The sequence below is a fragment of the Platalea leucorodia genome, assembly GCF_965183815.1.
Source record: "Platalea leucorodia genome assembly, chromosome: 12".
Taxonomy (NCBI): domain Eukaryota; kingdom Metazoa; phylum Chordata; class Aves; order Pelecaniformes; family Threskiornithidae; genus Platalea; species Platalea leucorodia.
In genome coordinates this window covers 15,696,513-15,714,653 of record NC_138834.1, presented here as the reverse complement: position 1 = coordinate 15,714,653, position 18,141 = coordinate 15,696,513, and the positions used below count along the sequence as shown (strand labels likewise).

Below are 18,141 nucleotides of genomic sequence, written 5' to 3'. Positions count from 1 at the left end.
TGGCACCTGGAAAAACTGCAAACTTGTCACTGCTGCCCTGCGACAGCCCGAGCTGGCAAGCACAGCCATGTGCTGGGCAGCTCTGGCCCTCTGCAGCTCCCTTAACGGTCCATTGCATATGGGCTGTAATTCTTTAATGGCTTTAATTATGTGGAATAAGATGTAACTACGTAGCTGGACCGAGCGTGGAGTAATCTGTGCCCAGACATCTTCCTCCCACACTTCTACAGGCTTTCTGATGAATTAGTTGATTAAAGAGCCTCCGAGCTTCCACTTGCAACAGTGGTCCATATCAATGTCCTCACTGCCGTTGAAAGACTATAAAAATGCCCTTAAAGTTCTGGTTAAGCTTTGTCTCGCTTTGTGCCCTCCCTCTCAGGGACAGCAAGTATCCAGTATTGCAAGGAAAACCGTACACTTCTCTTGGGACTGTCTTGTACGGAGAAATTGGTGACAAGCAGGCTGGGTTTCATGCCTATCAGTGATTCTAAGGCAAATGTGTTCAGATAAAAGATTAACAAACAAAAAAAGTCCTTTGTAGCCCCCACTTCCAGGTCTATAAACCCTCGTGCCTGGATCTGAGATTCAAGCATGATCCTTCCAGCGCAGGTGCTGTTCCTGGCTCCTCTCCCTCCCTCTATTCGTTCTGGCCAGGCTTGAGCTGCCCCAAGAGCACGCTGTTTGCTCAGGATCGCCGCCGGTGTTGCTGGGCAGGGGGTACGCAGCCTGGCTCTCCTTGCTAAGCCTGCCGAGTAGCAGCTAGCCACTGAACAAAACCCCAAAAAGGGCATTTTTTTCCCCAACGTTTTCACTTGACTTATTGAAGGAAAATAAATCTCCAGCCTGTGGTTTTGGGTTTTGCCTTTTCTAAGCCATCTGAATTTAAAGCAGCAAGGCTCAAGCTGAGTCATTGGGAAATCCACGTACTCGTGTCTTGGGAGATCTCAAATCAAATATTCATCTCTCAGTCAGCGCCCTGCGTTCTCAGAGGCTTGTTCTGTGTAGGTGGTCAGCTTCCCCGGGAATGGCAGGAATCGTCCTCCCGCCCGGCGCCAGGAAGAAGCGCTCTGCCTGCATTCGCCAGCGCTTCCAGTGCAAAAGTGACTCAGAGCTATTCAGCCGTTCAAATGCCCCCACCTCCCTGATCTCCTCCTATTTGTAAATCCGGCTGATGCATCAGAAAGCCTTAGTCTGCAGAGCTGTGAGTTTCTGAGAAGGAAATCTCCATGTCCTTACATGTTCAGAGCGAGGGAAAAATTAAACAGGCCTGCTAAAACTCTGCTGCAGACTTGCATTTGTGCAGACTCTGCCTAGCAATTTCCTGGGGCTTCTGCTGTTAGCCCTCCTCGTGCTTTCTAACACTAATGGTCGCGCTGCCCGTGAGCGGCCAGCCGCTGAGGACAGGGACCTTGGGAGCTTGCAGTAACGGAGCCCTTTTCTCTTCCCCCAGGTTATCCAGGCTTCCAGGCTGCCACCTACGCGAGTCGAAGTTACACTGGCATTGCACCTGGCTACACTTACCAGTTCCCTGGTGAGTGGTGCTCCCTGCTTGGTTTTTTGGGCTGCCTTCAGGTGACGGGAGCCCCTGGCATGATCCGTGACCCAGGCTCTGCCCCTTTCACCCTTTCCCCTGTTTGGTCTTTCTTTAAATTGGAGACGGATGTGGAAGGGGGAGGGGAGAAGCCCTGGAATAGGTGGGAACAGCCTGTCCTTCATTAGGATTATCCTCACACTCCAGGGGCAGGAAAAGCCCAAGGCTGCTCTGATGCCCTTTATGTTAGCCTCCTCCGTAGGGCTGCTGCTGTGACACAGAAGGGCCCCTGCAGCTCTGCCTGTCTCGCTGCCTTTGTGTATGTCTGTCTCTCTTTACCAGAGTTGCCACCGCTCTGAAAATAGCACAGAATTTCAAAACGTGGCCTTCCGTGGGCCAGGGAACTCCTAGGCACCCGAAACGCAGGTGCCTGCGACACTACAGTTGCGTTCTGAACGGCGCCTGGACCACTTGCAGCCTCCAGAAAACATCTGCAGGGGCGGTGGGCTGCAGATCCCCCGCAAACTGGGTGGTTTCAAGCTCCCAACCCCGCCATGGGCTCAGAACGTGGACTCTGCAGTCAATGGCTGGAACCTGCTGTGCCGCAGCCGCCCAGAGCGTTCTGGGGCGCCTTCTCCCTCCCGTTCCCTGCGAGGCAAGGGAACGAGGCAGAGCACGCTCAGGGAAAAGACTGTCTTGCTATTTTCTAGAGAAGTGGCAACTCTGAGCATCCCTTCCTTACCCCGTCCCCCAGTGTGATGGTTTATATCTGAAGTCTTGATGTTAGGGGCTGGGAATGGGAAATTTCCTCTTCGCCTGAGGCGAGCCCAGGCTGACTGTGGCTGAAAGTTGCTGTTGCCTCCTAGCTGTCTGGAAGCTCTCCGTGAATCCAGTTTACGGGTCTCGGTTGTAGTGGCTTCAAGTGCCTCATGGTAAAGCCGTGCCCAGATGAGTGTGGCAAGTACTGAGCACCCACGGGCACGGCAGCCGGGAGGTCAGATTGGATGGGTGGCGGAGCGGTGCTCCAGGGCAGCCCTGAGGCCGCACAGTGAAGCCTGCGCTTGCCTTGCCTTGGCCAGATTCATTCTAAGGATAAAGGGATCCTTTCTGTCTCCAGGGCAGGAGTCCAGCACCTTTCAGCACCAGTTACAAATTAGTTTAAAGGCGGCACTGGCCTGGTCGCACTCTGGCTGCAGGCTGCTCCCCCAGCGGACCCTGGCCGCTGTCTCTCTGCGGGGTCTCCCTCGGGGCGTTTGACGAGTTCCTAAGCTGTCTTGCATTTCGTTTTTAGAGTTCCGTGTAGAGCGGACCCCTCTCCCGAGTGCCCCCGTCCTCCCTGAGCTCACAGGTCAGTCCCGCTCGTTTCCTAACCTCACAAGCTGGAAGGGGAGAAGGGGGCTTTGGGCTGTTCCAGTGGTGTCGCTGCACCACAGCCTGGTGCAGTTAGACTGGAAATGTTCCTTATTTCCTCTTCCATCTGTACGAGCTCCGTCCAAAGCTGGGGCTGGAAAGATGGAGAGGCAATCAGAGCCATGTGTATTGCCTCCGAGAAGGGCAATGCAGGTCATGCCAAATGAAGGCATGTAATCCTTAGATGGCCCTTCCTGCTGCTTGCCTCGTTTTTAGCTCCTCGCCCCAGGCTGGGTGTAAACCAGATATGGAAAACTGCAGAGAGCAGGGTGATTTCTCAAAGGTCTGCGAATGACCTTAACCCGAGCTGCTGCAAGGATGAGATTTGGAGTGCTGGGAGGAGGGAGAGGGTGTGGGAGCACTCCTGGTTACTCTAATCCCATGTCCCTGTGCAGGAGGGGCTGCAGGGAATGCTCTCCCTGCGCCGGGTGGTGCAGCTCCCCAGCTACTCCCACACGGGCTTCCCGGACAGAAGCGAGCGTGGTGGGACTCTACAGCAAAGTCCTGCAGTGCTCGTAGGGAACTGTGGGCTGAAACGGGGGCAGAGGACCGTTCTCCAGGGACTCATCCTGGCTCAGTGTCCTCAGTGCAAATACGCTCTGGATCCTCAGCCCCTGGGTTGTGTGCAGCGTGCTCTCTCTAGGTGGTGCTCCTCCTGTTGACTTTCCCTTCCATGGCCATGTTTTCCCCAGCTCTGTCCTGTCCATGGTTTTTGTCGTAGAAAAGCAGCTTTGTGTAGCACCCTGCTCCCCGTGTGCCATCTCATTTCCATGGTGTTCCCCCTCTCCAGCGCTTCCTTGCCCCCACCTGTTTCAGGGTTTGAATCTCTCTGCAATGAGGGTGTGGAAAAGCTTCCTGAGAAGCTCTCCCAGAATTATCAGTACAAACAGGCTTGATGGGGGGTTTCTGTGGCACAGAACCATGTCGATCCTCAGGGACTCTCCGGTCCCGAGGATGCTGAGGTTGGCAGCCACCAATGAACGAATTGCTCTGAGGGATGTAGAGGGAGGCTAAATCCTAGCTCCCTCTTAATAAAACCCTTCCCTGATGCCATGTATGCAACTGCATAAGCACCTGATCCCCATCTCGGAGCCTTTTGGTTGCCAAGCAAAGCAGATGTGAGCCCAGTGTGTATTTACATGTGTGTTTTTCAGCAAAACCCATAAAATTTGTAGAGGAACGTTGGTGAATTGGCAAAAGTGCTTTTCCCTCCGAGGTCCAGCCCCGGCTGCGCTGTGGCTTTTTCTAGCGGAGGTGAATCGCCCGGGGCCTGGCCGTCGCCGGCGGCTGGGGTGCACCAGGGCTCTGTACAACAAGAAGTTATTAGTGCTGCTGTCCTGGCTGGGTGCCACGTTAGCTTACAGTCCTGAGTGTCTCGCTGAAGTACCAGCTGGGGATCGTGGCATTCTTCCCTTCCCGTTACGCTTACCTACTGTTAAACAGTCGCTGCGCAGCCTCTTGGCTAGGCCGAGCGCTGCGATTCCCATGTATAGGCTGGAGTTGGTCCCACGAAGGGCAGGGCCCCCTTCGTTCCTACAAAGGGCCAGCGAGCTGCGCGGTGCTGGAGGGCCCTCGTGCCTTCGAGTGCGTGCGTGCGTGTAAAAGGGCTGCGCTGGAGGGGCTTGGCAAGCGGAACTGAGATGAGGGGATGGCACAAGCGGGGATGATTGCTCCAGCACGCGGGGAGCTCACGTGCAGGTGCTTTCTCATCGCAACACAAACCTGGTGTCTCGGTAGATAGACTGCAAAGGCAAGAAGGGTTTTTCCCAGAGAAAGAACCGGAGTCTTTTTGGGAAGACCTGGCCTCCTTTCTCAGTAAAATCGTGTGCATTCAGCGGTGTGTTAGGGACTTGAAGCGGTGATGGGGCGGGAGGGTGGCTGCCAGCAGCCTGTCCTCCCCGCAACCGCATCTTTGGGGGTGATGCGAAGCAGCGACATGCTCGCGTTGGCCCAGGGCCTGCAATGAGCAGCTAACCCAGATACAAGCCTCGTATGACGTTTGCTTGAAACAGGCTGGTGCCGGCTGCTAAATATTCCCTTATAAGCTAGTCCGGGTTTCAGCCTTAACGCGATTGATTTGTTCTGACCTCTTTTTCTGGTGCTCTAAACAGAATCGCAGTGAATTTCACATTCAAGCATGAAATGCTGACCCAGTCATTTTAAGGGCAAAGAGAGACATACTGGCTAGATGCCTCCTGCCCCGAGGGCTGGCTGCCTCTGGCAGTAGAGTTGGGAATTAGAACTGCTACATATAAATTAAGACTTACTGTTTTAATTAAGCCATTTCTAGTTCCTGCTCCCTAGGTATATGGTTCCTGCTCTTCTACAGTGAATGGCAAGGGGTTGAGCAGTTCAGGAGCAAAACTCAGAGTGGGGAGGATGGTGCGTCTTGAGAAGAGTAGAGAAATAGGGAGAAAGAGGCTATTAAACTGTTATTATTAACTATGAAACTGTTACTCACGAATAGTACCAAGGGACAGAGAGGAGGGCTGAGCCTCAGGACGTTGAGCTGCCAGCTGCTGCGTTTCTCCACGTTTACAGCCAAAATCTGGATCTGTAGCTTCAGCTTAGCTGCATCTTGCAAGCTAAGTAGCGACAGGATACATCTGAAATTGCCCGCTTTCTGGTTCAGCTCTTCCGTGTCGCACCCTCGGCTGCGCCAGGGCGCGGGCTCGGCAGAGCATGGCTAGTGAGTTCCCCCGGACAGTGGCCGTGCAAAAGGATAGCGATAAATGCAGGGCTGTGCGCTCCCCTAGTGTCATCCTCGGATGTCCCGTGTGATGCACTAAGCCGATACGTCTCTGTGGGCCTGGTATTTTGCAGCAGGGAATGAATGAACTCCTCCTGTTGAGGAGTTCCCCGTGTAGCCACAGTGCCCCTGAGATGCCCGTTCCTTCTTTTCCAGCAATCCCCCTCACTGCGTATGGACCAATGGCGGCAGCAGCGGCTGCGGCAGCCGTGGTGCGAGGGACAGGTAACTGCCACTTTCCTCCCCAGCGCGGTGTCCTGTCCCGGAGGTTTGCGACGGGCTGCGGGAGGGGGGTGGGACGGGGTTGCATTTTTGGGATCTTCACTCTGTAGTTTTGCTGCCTCCCATAGGTTCCACCCCCAGTCGCACCGGTGGATTTCTGGGCACCACCAGCCCCGGGCCGATGGCAGAGCTTTATGGAGCCGCCAACCAGGACTCGGGGGTCAGCAGTTACATCAGCGCTGCCAGCCCAGCCCCGAGCACCGGCTTCGGCCACAGCCTAGGGGTGAGTGTTCCCTGGCGGGCTCTGCGCAGGGCGGGGAAGATGGAGAGCGGGACGGCCAGGGGAAGGGGCTGCATCTCCGCGTGGTGATGGAGCGGAGCAGCGGTGGGCGGCCCCCGCGCCGCCCGCAGCCTGCTTTCTGGTTAAGAAACACCACCCGCCGCAGCATCTGCCACGCCATCGCTGAGCACAGACGGATGGGGCAGGATGCAGCAGTTCACTTGCAGCCCCCATCCCTGGGCTCCGCTGGCTCTCCCTGGCCACCACGCAGGGTCCTGACCTCCAGACCTTTTCCCGGTCTGGCCCGGACTTTCCCAGAGCCCGTCTTGGCCCTGACGCGGTGTTCCGCAGGGTGATGTGCTCTTTAGACCTGGCACCTCCAACAGAAACCAGCTTTCCCAGCATCTGGGCCATGACTGAGTTTGTGGCGGTAGTAATTCTCCTTCACATTTCTTTTGTTTGCTTACGAGTGGGGTTTTAACGCTTTCTTCACAGGGTCCCTTGATTGCAACAGCTTTTACCAATGGGTATCACTGAAGCTGGGGACCAAGGAGGCAGGAGGTAAGAGAGCTTTGAACAGGAACGGGTAACGAGAGGAGTGAAGTTCTGAGCTGGCCCCTGGGCTTGGGCTCTCGGCAGGAGCCGCGGATGCCGCTGTGAGCTCGCCGGCGTGACCCAGCCTGCGGCAGGAGTCCTGCGGCCAGCCTGGGGCTCTCTTCTGCACCAGAGGCTCGGCAGGTTGGGTTTCTACCTTACGCTCCCCAGGCTGGGAGTGCTGCGGAGAGATCGCCTAGTGTCTGGGTGCCCAGGGGAAGGGAAAGCACTGGCGGAAGGAGGAAAGGTCTGCAGGGTTGGCCAGAATCACAGTGCAGGGGTGATCCCGAGAGACAAGCTTGGCTCACCTGTGTGGCCGGGGAAGCCTCCTCCACGCAGCTGGTTGTTCTCGCTGCTGCCGAGACCGCTGTCTCTGGGGAGCGAGGGTTTTCCTCTCCCGCCTGGGAGAAGGGCAGAAGGAAAATCTGAGTCTGGTCAGTTCTGTTTCTGGTCCTTGGATGGGCCTGAGAGGGAACTGATGGATGATCTCCGTTTGCTTTGCAAATCTGGCTGAAGTTAGCTGGCTTAAAATTAAAATTAAAAAAAAAAAAAAAACCAGCTTTACAAAAAAGAGGGCAAAAACTTGCAGGGAAGGGTGTCCAGACGGGCGCCCCTGGCAGGGCTGCGCTGAGCTGAGCTGGGGAAGCAGCTGGAGCCCGCTACGTCCCAGGCCTCCCGGGGGCCGGGAGCGCCACGGGTCCGGGCAGGCTGCGCGGCGCGCGGGGCCTCGTTTCCCCGGCCTGCACGTTGCCGTTAAAGACGGAAGCATCCCTGCCGTGCCCCGTCGCTGTGCCAGCGAGAGGCAGAGCGCCTCTGCGTTGGGGCGAGTTCGGGTGTCGAGTATTTCTGTCGGATCGCACCGGAGGAAAACGCCAAGAGAGAAGCCGTTGGTTGTTCTAGATCCTGTCCCTTCCCTCCCCTCTGTGTCCCGCAGATTCCCCAGTGACCTAACCGGGGACAGCGGCTGGAGGATCCGGTGAGCCGCGGGGGATGAGCCAAGGTTACCTTTTTCTTGAATCAAACTGCACACTGCCGGCTGGCTGCCAGGCTCCTGCCGCCCTGCCCTGGTCTCTCCCTTTGACCAGACCACACTGGACTGAACCCGAGGAGATCATCTCGCTTTCTTACTAACCACCGACGGTTTACGCTTCCCCCCTCCCTGCCCCCAGCCCACCGATTCTTCTTTTATTTATTTTATTAGCTGTTAGTTTTATTTTTTTATTTTATTTTTTTATCTTTTTTTGGGGGGGGCTACCCCTTCTTTTTGTTGTTTGCTCTTTCCCGAGCTAGTAGACATATTTTATGAATTGGCTTTGTGATTGTGTTAGGTAGTTTTTATTGAGGAGTATTTTTATTTGGCTTTGAAACTGTTTTGAATATTTTCAACTCTGTTGTTGTTGTCGTCAGTGTTTTTAAAGCACGGTATGTAACGAGAATGCAGTTCTGAAGGGAAGAAAGAGACGCAGAGAGAGCAAAGGCTGAGAGGAACTGATGTATTTCTATTTTTTTTAAAGAAACTGTTTTTAATTGTTTTCTGTTTTGTAAATGTGAGGCTTTGAAAAGTGTGAAACTCCAAGGATCCGAAAACGTTGGACATCGCTATGGAACAAAACAAATGTATATTTTGCTAAGTGAAAAACACTATCCTTACAGCTGAAAGAATTTTTTTTTTTTCCTAGGTTTAGTTTTACGTGGGGTTTTCTTTTTCCTCCTGTATAATATGTAAATATCGCGAGCTGAACCTGGCTGCCGCCTGCAGCCTGGCTCCAAGGAGCAGCTCCAGGTCCTGGACTTGGTGCCGCAGCGTGAGCAATACTCTCCAGCAGAATCCTGACAGGACTCCATTCTTTTTTTGTACACCTTTTACTGTAAGATTTTAAGACCTCTGATGAGATGAAAGGGGGGTGGGGGCGGGGGTGAAACGTACCGGCCATCGGCTGTTTTGCTGAGCGGGTTAAAGCTGCTTCCAATCGCTCGATGTACAGACTCCATCACTGGGCTCCGTAGTGCCAGCCTCCGGTTTGGCTTTAGGTAAAGGGCTTTACCGCCATTGCTTGTCTTGGTTACTTTGAAAGGAATTCACTCTCCAAACGCTATCGCTTGCGTCAAGGTTTCCTGGGAAAGGGGATCCTCCTCCGGAGGGGAGGGTATCGGAAGGGGTGTCAGCCAGGGCCGGGGGGGTTTGGGTGGTCGTTCTCTGAAGGGCAGGACGCCGGGCTGGGGAGTCATTAACGGGGGAGAAAAGCATTAGGGTGGTGATTTGGGGGCGGGTTAAGGGCTTCTCAGGGATTATATGAATTCTGGAATTGCAGCTTCCCCTTTGCTTTACTCTGTGTTCCGAAGACTGTGGGAGTTTGTCCGTCGTCCTGCGCGGGGGCGGTCGGGTCCCTTCTCCAGAACCTGCCGGGGCGGCCGAGGCTCTGCCCCGGGAAGCCTCCCGCAGGGGTACAGGGGGCAGGTTTGGGTCTGGATTTCAGTGAACCAAAGACCTTGTTAAGGGGGGTGATTAAGCCTTTTATTAAGATGCAGCCAAACTCTTTTCCCAGGGAAATAACAGCTTCATCTTAAGTTTTAAAAATCATTCCCTCTCTTCCCCCAAACTGAGCCCCCGGGAGGGAGGGGGGCGTTCGGAAAAGGACCGGGAGGGCCACAGGGCCCTTCTCTCCCATCCCTCCCCCGTCCGCGGAGCCGGGCCTGACCTGGGCGATGCGTTTGGAGAGTTCCGTTTAGGTAAGAGGGTACTTAACAGATTAGTACTGAAAACACAAAGCAATAATTTTTGTTACTGAGACAAGAGTCTGTATGTCTGTTTTTTTAAATATTTCCTAATTAAAGAAGAGCTGCATTTTATTGGGTTTATTTTTATTCTATATACTTCAAATTTGGGTCTGCGGACAGCGCTTTCCTCCCTCTTGGTATATGCGCTGAACTGCTTCCGTGCCCCTCCAGGCACCCGAGGCCAGCTGTGCTGCTGCCGGGCTGCGATTCGCGCTCTCCGGCCAGTGCCGCCGCTGCCTGGAGGCTGGGGCTCCGGTTTCAGGGTGGGCATTTTTTTTAAAAGAAATAAAGCTGTGTTTTTAAGCCAGTAAGTTATTACACTCCGATGTTTGTTCTCTCCACACCTGTAACCCTTTTTCCAGATTTCAGTTTTAAATTCCTAATAAATTATTTGAAAACTGTCCTTCTCTGTCATTATTTGGGGGCGGGAGATTCTCCAATGGAGGAGATTTCAGGTGAACGTGGACCTTTTATTAGGATAAAAGCCCCAGGCAGGGCTCTGACTCTGTTCTGCTCCCAGACGTTGGCAGTGGCCCAGTTTCTAACACGAGGCAGATCTGGTTTTAATGAAGATTGTGTCTCTTCTCCACGTTACAGAGGTTCTGTATAGACATTTGTAGGTTCAAGAAAGGAGGAGATAGCGTGGTGCTTAGAAGTTTGGCTCATGCTCTGGATGCAATGACTACGGCGCAGCAAGGAGCCTTGATCTAAGAAAGTAAAAGGCCGAGATTGGATGGGAAGAGAAATCCTTAACGGACAACGCTACGAGAGGAAGGTAAATGATAACAGCGTCAAAGAGGGTGGGGAGCCCTGCGCAGCAGCTCTTCGTGACGGAGAATTCTTAAAAATAATCTGCGGCTCAAGCTGTAAGGTTAGGAACCGGTTGTCAGTTGGGATGTCCGCACAAGCTCGCTGAGGAGCAGCGGCTTTGTACGCAGCCCAGGTTGGGGGAACCCAAAAATAGCATTGGTGGAAAAATCTTTACCCTGCTGGGGTTTTTCTCATGAGGCACCCTCGGAGTGCTCGCTTTCCCACACCTGGTGATCCTCGCACTGAATTCAGGTGGATGAAATCCGAGATATGACAGAATTTCTGATTTGTGACTTTAAAAAGCCAGTTGATTGGAAGTTTTCCTGGCAACATCAATAATAAATCAGATATTGAGAAGTGGGGAAAAAGGAACCATAGAGTCTTAAGGTTCACTGGTAAGAGAACAGGAAAATAATAAAAAAAAAGAGTAAAGGTGGCCAAAGTAGCAAAGGAGAAGGAGAACGCTTAAATGGGTGTTGAAGGGAAAGTCAGGAGATTGATCTGCGGGCAAAAGATTAAATCCTTGTTTCTGAACTAACCGTGCTACGGCCTGTCCTTTACATCAGCCTTTCGTGTCCGTTCAATGGTCTCGCTGTTAGGACACAAGAATCTTGAACCTGGAACTCGGCGTCTGCTTGGCTTTAGCTGACCTGTGAGCGGGGAATCCCAGAGCCTCAGGGAGCTGGCGAAGGATCCGGAAAGTCGGAACGGTTCTGGGGTTCATCAGCACGTTTGCCTTTAACTAAATGTCCTACGGATGTGTCAACATCCTAGGGGTACTAGGGGCACCCCGGCGTAGTTCTGGCCACTACGAGGGGGAAGACATCCTCGTTGTCCCTCACAGAAACGTGCGTTTGGACCTGCCGAAGGGTGCTGAACCCTAAGCTTCCCGAATACGCGCTCGGGGATATTGGGCTGTTGGGGAGCGGTGGGCTCTGCCTCTTCCCCTGCTCTTAAAAACTGAAGGCTTGCTTGGTGCTTTAGGAATAAACGCGGCCTCTCGCTGTCAAGCGCGCAGTCTAGGAGTGCGTAGCAATGCCAAGCCTGTAGCCCCGGCAGCGTTAGAGCCTCTGGGGTCTGCCCGGGAGGGCGGTATTTTGGATTCGCCCCGGCTGACTCCAGGAAGCTTTTTCTTACCCATTTTTTGATCTTATTTCAAGGTTCCCAACTCGCCTCACGCCTTGGCATAGGGAACCAAAGGGCCTCGCGGGGTTCTGCTTTGGTGCTGAAGAAAGAGCAACTGCTGTCTCTGAGCTCCCGAAGCTCCTGTGCATGTTGAAACTTCCAAGCCCACGACTTGGGGTTGGAACTAGATGGTCTTCAAGGTCCCTTCCAGCCCAAGCCATTCTATGATTCTATGATTTCCAGGGTAACTCCCTTAAGGTCACGTAGAACCAGACACCACTCCTTGTTTAAGCCTTGCAGGGGCTTTACAGGTTGCTTGGCTCCTCTTTCTTGCCCAATAGTGCCTCCTCCTCCTCCTCCTCTGTGGTTTCAAAGTAAAAAACCAGCTTGAATGTTTTTCAGTTCGGCTCACGCCAAATGCTCATCTGGGGTGAGCGGACGACCTGTGCCTTATTCTCTGAGTCGGGCCAGGAGAATCCATGGAGAGAGGCAGGATTAATGGTAAGAGGGATACCACAAAAAGAGGATGCCAGCATTAGCAGGATGGATATCAGTGCGCCAGCGATTTCCAACAAAACCACCACACCGCTGTATTTTTAGTATAGAGCCCTTGAAAATGTCCAGATCTTTCAGGCTGGCTTTTAATAGTAGCATTAAAAGATTTTAATAGCAAAAATCTAGAGAGCAAATATTTGTCTTTCTGGCTTTCAGAGATTTAACTCCACTGGCCTTCAACTGGTCATGTCACAACCTGCAGCCCACAGCCTCTGATGGAAGAAATCTGCATTTAGTAACATAAATACTGGCTTGTTTATCTTATATCTGTGTCAAGGTGAGCTTGTCGTATAAAGAGCTGCATTTTTCTTCAGCGCCAGTGACTCTGTCAAGTCCTTCAAGAATGAAGTCCCTGGCGCTGCTTTTCCTGCTGTCTGGTGCGTAGGCGGCACTCGCTCCCCGGCACCCTGGGCTGCTGACGCCCTGCCTAACTCGAACCTTTGCATCTCTTCTCAGTGGGCGCAGCCAGCGCTGCTGTCTCACCCCGGGCCGTCTGGGAGCTGCGCTGCATGCTGAAATGCACCATCCCGGACAGCTATCCCATCCTGGACTTCGCTGACTACGGCTGCTACTGCGGCTTGGGAGGCAGCGGGACACCTGTGGATGAGCTCGACAGGTTTGTAAGACTCCGCTTTTACAAACCTCTTTCCTTGCCCGTGCTTTCACGGCTCTGCACGCCAGCTTCGTCTCAGCTGGTCCTGCCTATGAACGCACACAAAACTCTGGCTGCTGTGAACGAAGCTTTCTCTCAAAGACTGATTCAAGGAAAAAAGGTTGCGTAGTAGCACACCTTGGTGCCGTACTGCTAAAGATAAAATATAACCCCAACAACTCTGTTTTCTCTTCTGTGGCAGCTAAACTGCACTTGGTCCAGCATTTTTTTTGCGGCAGTGCTGTGCCAGCAGCCTGGACGCAGCTCCGAGCACGCTGCCCAGTGCACGACCACCGACACGCACGGGGCTGAGCCGCAAAATGCGAAGAAGTGGCTCGGGCAGTTTAGAGATCACACAAGACCAATGGCCAAGACGCAGTGAGTTGTGTCAGCTGTTAGCTCTTCAGCTACCGGGCACTGACAGGGAGCGTAGGGTAAATGCCGTTCTTTTGCTTTCCCTGTGCCCAATGGACAACCCTGTGAAGATGCTCCTGGCAGTACCTGTGTACCAGACACCTCTTGGACCATTAGCTGGCAGAACTGTGTCCCTTTGAGGTCCTTCGTGTCTGCTCTCTTATCTCTGGGTACCTTTTTCCTCTGTTCAGTGCCTTGTCAAAGCAATAGTAGCGTATTTACGTGTCTTACAGGTCAGCTGAGTTTGCATCTCTGGTATTTTCTGACCTTTTCCTCCCTGTTTCCCAGGTGCTGTCAAGCACACGATAACTGCTACTCGCAGGCAAAGGAACTAAAATCATGCAGATTCTTTGTGGACAACCCCTACACAGAGTGGTACAGCTACAGCTGCTCCAACGGGCAGATTACGTGTAACAGTACGTTGCGGGCTGCGTCACACTCGACGCTTCGGCGGCAGGGAGGCGCGGTGCATCCCGGCCGGCGGGGCTGCTCGGTACAAATGGGGCACCCGCACAGGCACCGCCGCGAATATTCTCCCTACAGCACGCATTTAAAGTTTATGGAAGATATATGGTATCGCGGTGCGTAGGGAAGCCTGTCCCCTCTTCAGGGGAGCGAGTCCCTGTGGTACTTCTCTGGGAGCCCCTTTAATGGCGGTGTTTAAGAGATCAGCGTGCTAACTGGGAAGGGTTACACAGCTTCTGCTGGACATCTCTAATGTAATGGTGGAGCTTTTATAGGGCTCCGGAACGGAGATAAACAGCAGGCAGGCTGGCAAACAGAGCGGCAGGGAAGGAAGGAAGGAGCGAGGGGATTGCTGGGCTGGGGCACACAGCTCTGGGGCCGGAGGGTGAGCGGGGAGAAGCAGGTGCACCCCCAAAACGACGGCAGCAGTCAAACGGCTGTGCCCTGGCAGCAGAACCGCCTGCCCGAATCACTGCCGTGGGCCGGCGAAGGGGCCGCGGGGTCTGACGGCTCCTGCTCTCTCCCCCAGGCAAGAACGACGAGTGCGAGATGTTCATCTGCAACTGCGACCGCACCGCCGCCATGTGCTTCGCCAAGGCGCCCTACAACCCCGAGCACAGGGCGCTGGACACCAAGAAGTACTGCAGCTAGCCCTCCCGCTGCTCCGGCCCCTGGGGGCGGCAGCCGCCCGCGGCCGCCCGCCACAAATAAACGCCTTGCGAGCACCGCCGCCTCCCGCCTCCGCTGAGGGGAACCGCGCGAGGGGGGGGGGGCTGCGGGGAGCGGGGGAGGCCCCGCCCCCTCTGCCAACGGGCCATTGTGGCGCGCGCGGCGCCCCGGCCGCCGCGCTCTTTGATTGGCCGGTGGAAGCGGCGAGGGGCGGGGCCGGGTGCAGGTGCGCGCCGCGAGGCAGCCCCGCCCCTGCCTGCCCTCAGGGCGCGGTCGCGCCCTCTCCCCTCAGGTGCCCGCGGCGTCGGGGAGGCCGTGGGGCCCGGTCGTTCCCTCCGGGGTCGCTTCACGGCGGCCATCCTGCCCTCCCTCTCCCTCCCGGTGAGCGCGGAGGGGAGGTGCCGCTCCTCGGGCTGCCCACACGTTAGCTACAGCGCCGCCGCCCCTCTTGTGGGTGCGTATCCCTCAGGGCGTGGTTGCGTGAGGGGCTTGGGCCGTTTGTCTGGCTGCTCGCTGCTCCGAGAGACCCATATGTGCTTACCCTGGGGAGGCCGCCTCCTGCCTAGCGCTGTTCCTGGCCCGGAGCTGTAGGGGAAGAGGGAATGTTGGCCTGGCGGTCAGGGGAGGGCAGGGAGCCCCTCTGAGGGACAGCATCTCCCCAGTTGTTCTGTCCTGACAAGGTCCTGCGCCAGAGCTGCCGCCCAGACTCGGTGCTGTCACACCACGGAGGCAGCTTTAGTGGCAGAGGCTCTCGGGAGGGTGTTGGGGAGCTCCTGCGGTAGGGCCTGCTCGTGTCCCTGTTTGCTGACAGGGCAGGAGGGAGGCCCTGGTTTGTCCCCAGAAAATAGCTCCCTTGCCTCCTCCAGCCGGAGGAGAGCATACAGCCTGCCCTGTCATCTTTGATCAGGTAGAGAATGGAGATCTTGGATGAGTTTGACAACGAGTATCCCCTCAGTATATCATTTTGCAAGCTGATTTCCATAGAGGAGTTTGAGGAGCAGTCTTCATCCTACACTCAGCAATGCCTGCACGAACTGTACTCAAACATGGAGCAGAACCCAAGGATCTGCGAGAGGGCTTTGAGAAAGCAGAAACAGATGGAGAATGAAGAAGCTGGCTTGATATCTTATCTGAAGGTACTTGCAATGCCTTCCTAGTGAAGGTCACTGGATCTTTGAGGGTATTAGGATAATAATGAGATAGGATCATAGAATCGTAGAATGCTTTGGGATGGAATTACATTTTGTTCTTTAAAAAAAAAAAAAAGTATGTGTGTCTCGGTCAGATACTCCTGTCTTAAGGCAGATTGAGTCCTAGTTTTGTACCAATATTCATTGCTTATTTTTCCTCGGGTGTTTGTGTACATGAATTTTCTGGAAACATTGAGCTCTTGGGGTCCTTCACAGAAATCCTGAGGATCCTGGATGCACCCCCCATCATACGGCGAAGGTGAATCATTCCTAGGGCTGGAGTGCAAGATGAGGTCTCCTGTCCTCACACTGCTAGCTCTGATTCTGAAATTATTGTTTGTAAAGCAGTAAAGGTCCTAAGTAAATGTAAATGTTACAGAAATCCCTTTGTAGTGATAAATGATAAATCCCATTGTAGAGAAAAAAGTAAAATACCACCGCTATCTAGAAGAAGCACTGTACTTTTGAGCTATATCATCACAAGCAGGGAAGAGAGCTGGGGTGCAGTTGGAAGCATTTCAGAAATTGTTGGTATAAATTTTCCCTGTAGTAGGAACTCTCTAAATTTGAGGTGAGTAGCGTATCTACTCCTGGATGCCATGCTTCTCATTTACATGCTGCTTTGGCAGTGCGAAAGACTGAACAGTAGATGTAAACAGTCCCCTGAGTGAGCCCAATCTATAGGGAATCTGCCCGCGTAATGTGAAGTGGCAGGCCCTAGGCAAGGTTGTGCTGTTGCAAAGTCGCTCTTTAGGGCTTTGAGGAACCTTGTGGAAAGCAGAGTCAGTGGAAGAGCAGGCCAGGTATTGCTTGGACTGACGTATTGACAGCTTATGGGGAGTACAATGAGTATGTGAAGATCTTCTGCCATGCCGGTCTGTATTTCTGTTCCAAGACCAGAAACAGAGTGCCTGAAATGCAAGGTATCCCTGTGCTCAGCAAGCGTGGGAGCTCTGAAGCCCCGCACAGCACCGGAGCCATTGCAGCTGGCGTGCGAGATGCTGGAGGGATGGTGGCTGTGTGGGTTTACGTTGCAGAAGTGAAGTCGCAGCGCCTTATCTTCCTTTTCTCTGTTATTGTTTTCTAGGCCAAGATTTTTCAGGCTCTGCAGGGAGACCTGAATTACTCTAACTCTATGGGCATTGCAGAGATGAAAGAGAAAGTACACCAGCTGAGACGAGACATGCAGAGAACGAACAACTATGCTCGTGGTAATGACCATGTTTCAGTTTCCATTTGGGCCTGGAGACCAATCTTAGACACTTGTACTGTTGCTCTTCCTCTCAGGCTCTGCTTGTCGTCTTCTCTGCCGCTGTCTGGTTAGTGATGCAGAAGGGAAGAAGTGCAGAATGTGGTAATTGGGTATCTTTCCTTGGTGGGAAGGGAGAGGATAGTGGGCTGCGCGCAGAATTGCGGATATCCTCTGTATCTGGAACAGTGGTTTTAAACCCCAGCTGGCTCGACTCTCTCTTTCACCTTCCTAAAGCAGTTTTGTTCCTCATCATTCAGGAAAGATCTCGGGGAGACTAGTGATACTGTTTATCTACCATCTCTTTCATGCTTTTTCTCAGTAGACCTCAGAATACCTTACAAAAAGGCGTGGGCCACAGTATTATGTCTATTACATTATGGAAAACAGATGTAGAGAGGTGAAGTGGCTTTCTGAATGTCACAGTGTGACTTCTGGATTGATCAAAGGACTGAGAATTCACTCTGGTCTCATCCTTCCAAGCCTAGTGCCCTGTCCCCTGGGCAACACTACCAAAGTTTTCCTCTTTGCTTTGAATCTGCTGTGCGCCTGTTGGCTATCCTGTTGCTTCTGGGGCTGATTGCCCCAGAAAATGAGAGACATAAAGAATACGCATCTTTTGGAGCAGAAATGTCTGTTAAAATAGACAAGGGAACATTTCTGAGTAATTAGTATCCAGCATTTTGAAAGCACCTTTTACTGCCAGGGTGTTTCACAGGCAAGATACAGACAACAACATGTTCAGTGAAGGGTATTGCACACCCTTCCCGTTCAATTAAAAATATTACCTTGTCTTTCTTTTCAGAGTGTATTGGGTTTGTGTGGCAAGGTTTTGGTAGTGGCGGGGGGCTACAGGGGTGGCTTCTGTGAGAAGCTGCTCAAAGCTTCCCCTGTGTCCGATAGAGCCGCTGGAGCAGGCTCCTGGCAGGACCTGTGGCCCTGTGGAGAGAGGAGCCCAGGCTGGAGCAGGCTCCTGGCAGGGCTTGTGACCCCGTGGGGGATGCGTGCTGGAGCAGTCCATTCCTGAAGGACTGCACCCCGTGGAAGGGACCCACGCTGGAGCAGTTGGTGAAGAACTGCAGCCCGTGGGAAGGACTCATGATGGAGAAGCTGGTGGAGGACTGCTGTGGGAGGGAGCCCACGCTGGAGCAGGGGCAGAGTGTGAGGAGTCCTCCCCTGGGGAGGAAGGAGCGGCAGAGACAGCGTGTGATGAACTGACTGCAACCCCCATTCCTGTCCCCCTGCGCCGCTCGTGGAGAGGAGGTGGAGAAAATCGGGAGTGAAGTTGAGCCTGGGAAGAAGGGAGGGATGGGGGGAAGGTGTTTTAAGATTTCGTTTTTATTTCTCATTACCCTACTCTGATTTGATTGGCAATAAATTAAACTAGTTTCCCCAAGTTGAGTCTGTTTTGCCCGTGATGGTAATTGCTGAGTGATCTCTCCCTGCCC

The 18,141-nt window shown here is 53.6% G+C and overlaps 2 protein-coding genes across 4 annotated transcripts in view; both read left to right on the top strand.

Moving 5' to 3' along the window:
• MSI1 (musashi RNA binding protein 1) overlaps nt 1-7,805 on the top strand; it is a gene marked incomplete at its 5' end in the record, with an annotated part of 29,269 nt that extends 21,464 nt beyond the window's left edge. For 2 of the 3 annotated variants that reach the window (XM_082325342.1, XM_082325343.1), the window contains 6 exons: nt 1,451-1,531; nt 2,823-2,879; nt 5,847-5,915; nt 6,041-6,195; nt 6,688-6,753; nt 7,721-7,805. In XM_082325342.1, the coding sequence (XP_082181468.1) occupies nt 1,451-1,531; nt 2,823-2,879; nt 5,847-5,915; nt 6,041-6,195; nt 6,688-6,729 (404 nt within the window). In that variant the 3' untranslated portion in view covers nt 6,730-6,753; nt 7,721-7,805. The remainder of the gene's footprint in view (nt 1-1,450; nt 1,532-2,822; nt 2,880-5,846; nt 5,916-6,040; nt 6,196-6,687; nt 6,754-7,720) is intronic. The other variant, XM_082325344.1, reaches the window with a different exon arrangement.
• A 4,592-nt stretch (nt 7,806-12,397) lies between these two features.
• On the top strand, nt 12,398-14,236 carry PLA2G1B (phospholipase A2 group IB; the record flags this gene model as incomplete). The annotated part of the gene is made up of 4 exons (XM_082325502.1): nt 12,398-12,431; nt 12,511-12,670; nt 13,409-13,536; nt 14,115-14,236. 4 exons carry the CDS (start codon nt 12,398-12,400, stop codon nt 14,234-14,236), a joined length of 444 nt encoding a protein of 147 aa, XP_082181628.1.
• Nucleotides 14,237-18,141: the final 3,905 nt, after the last annotated feature.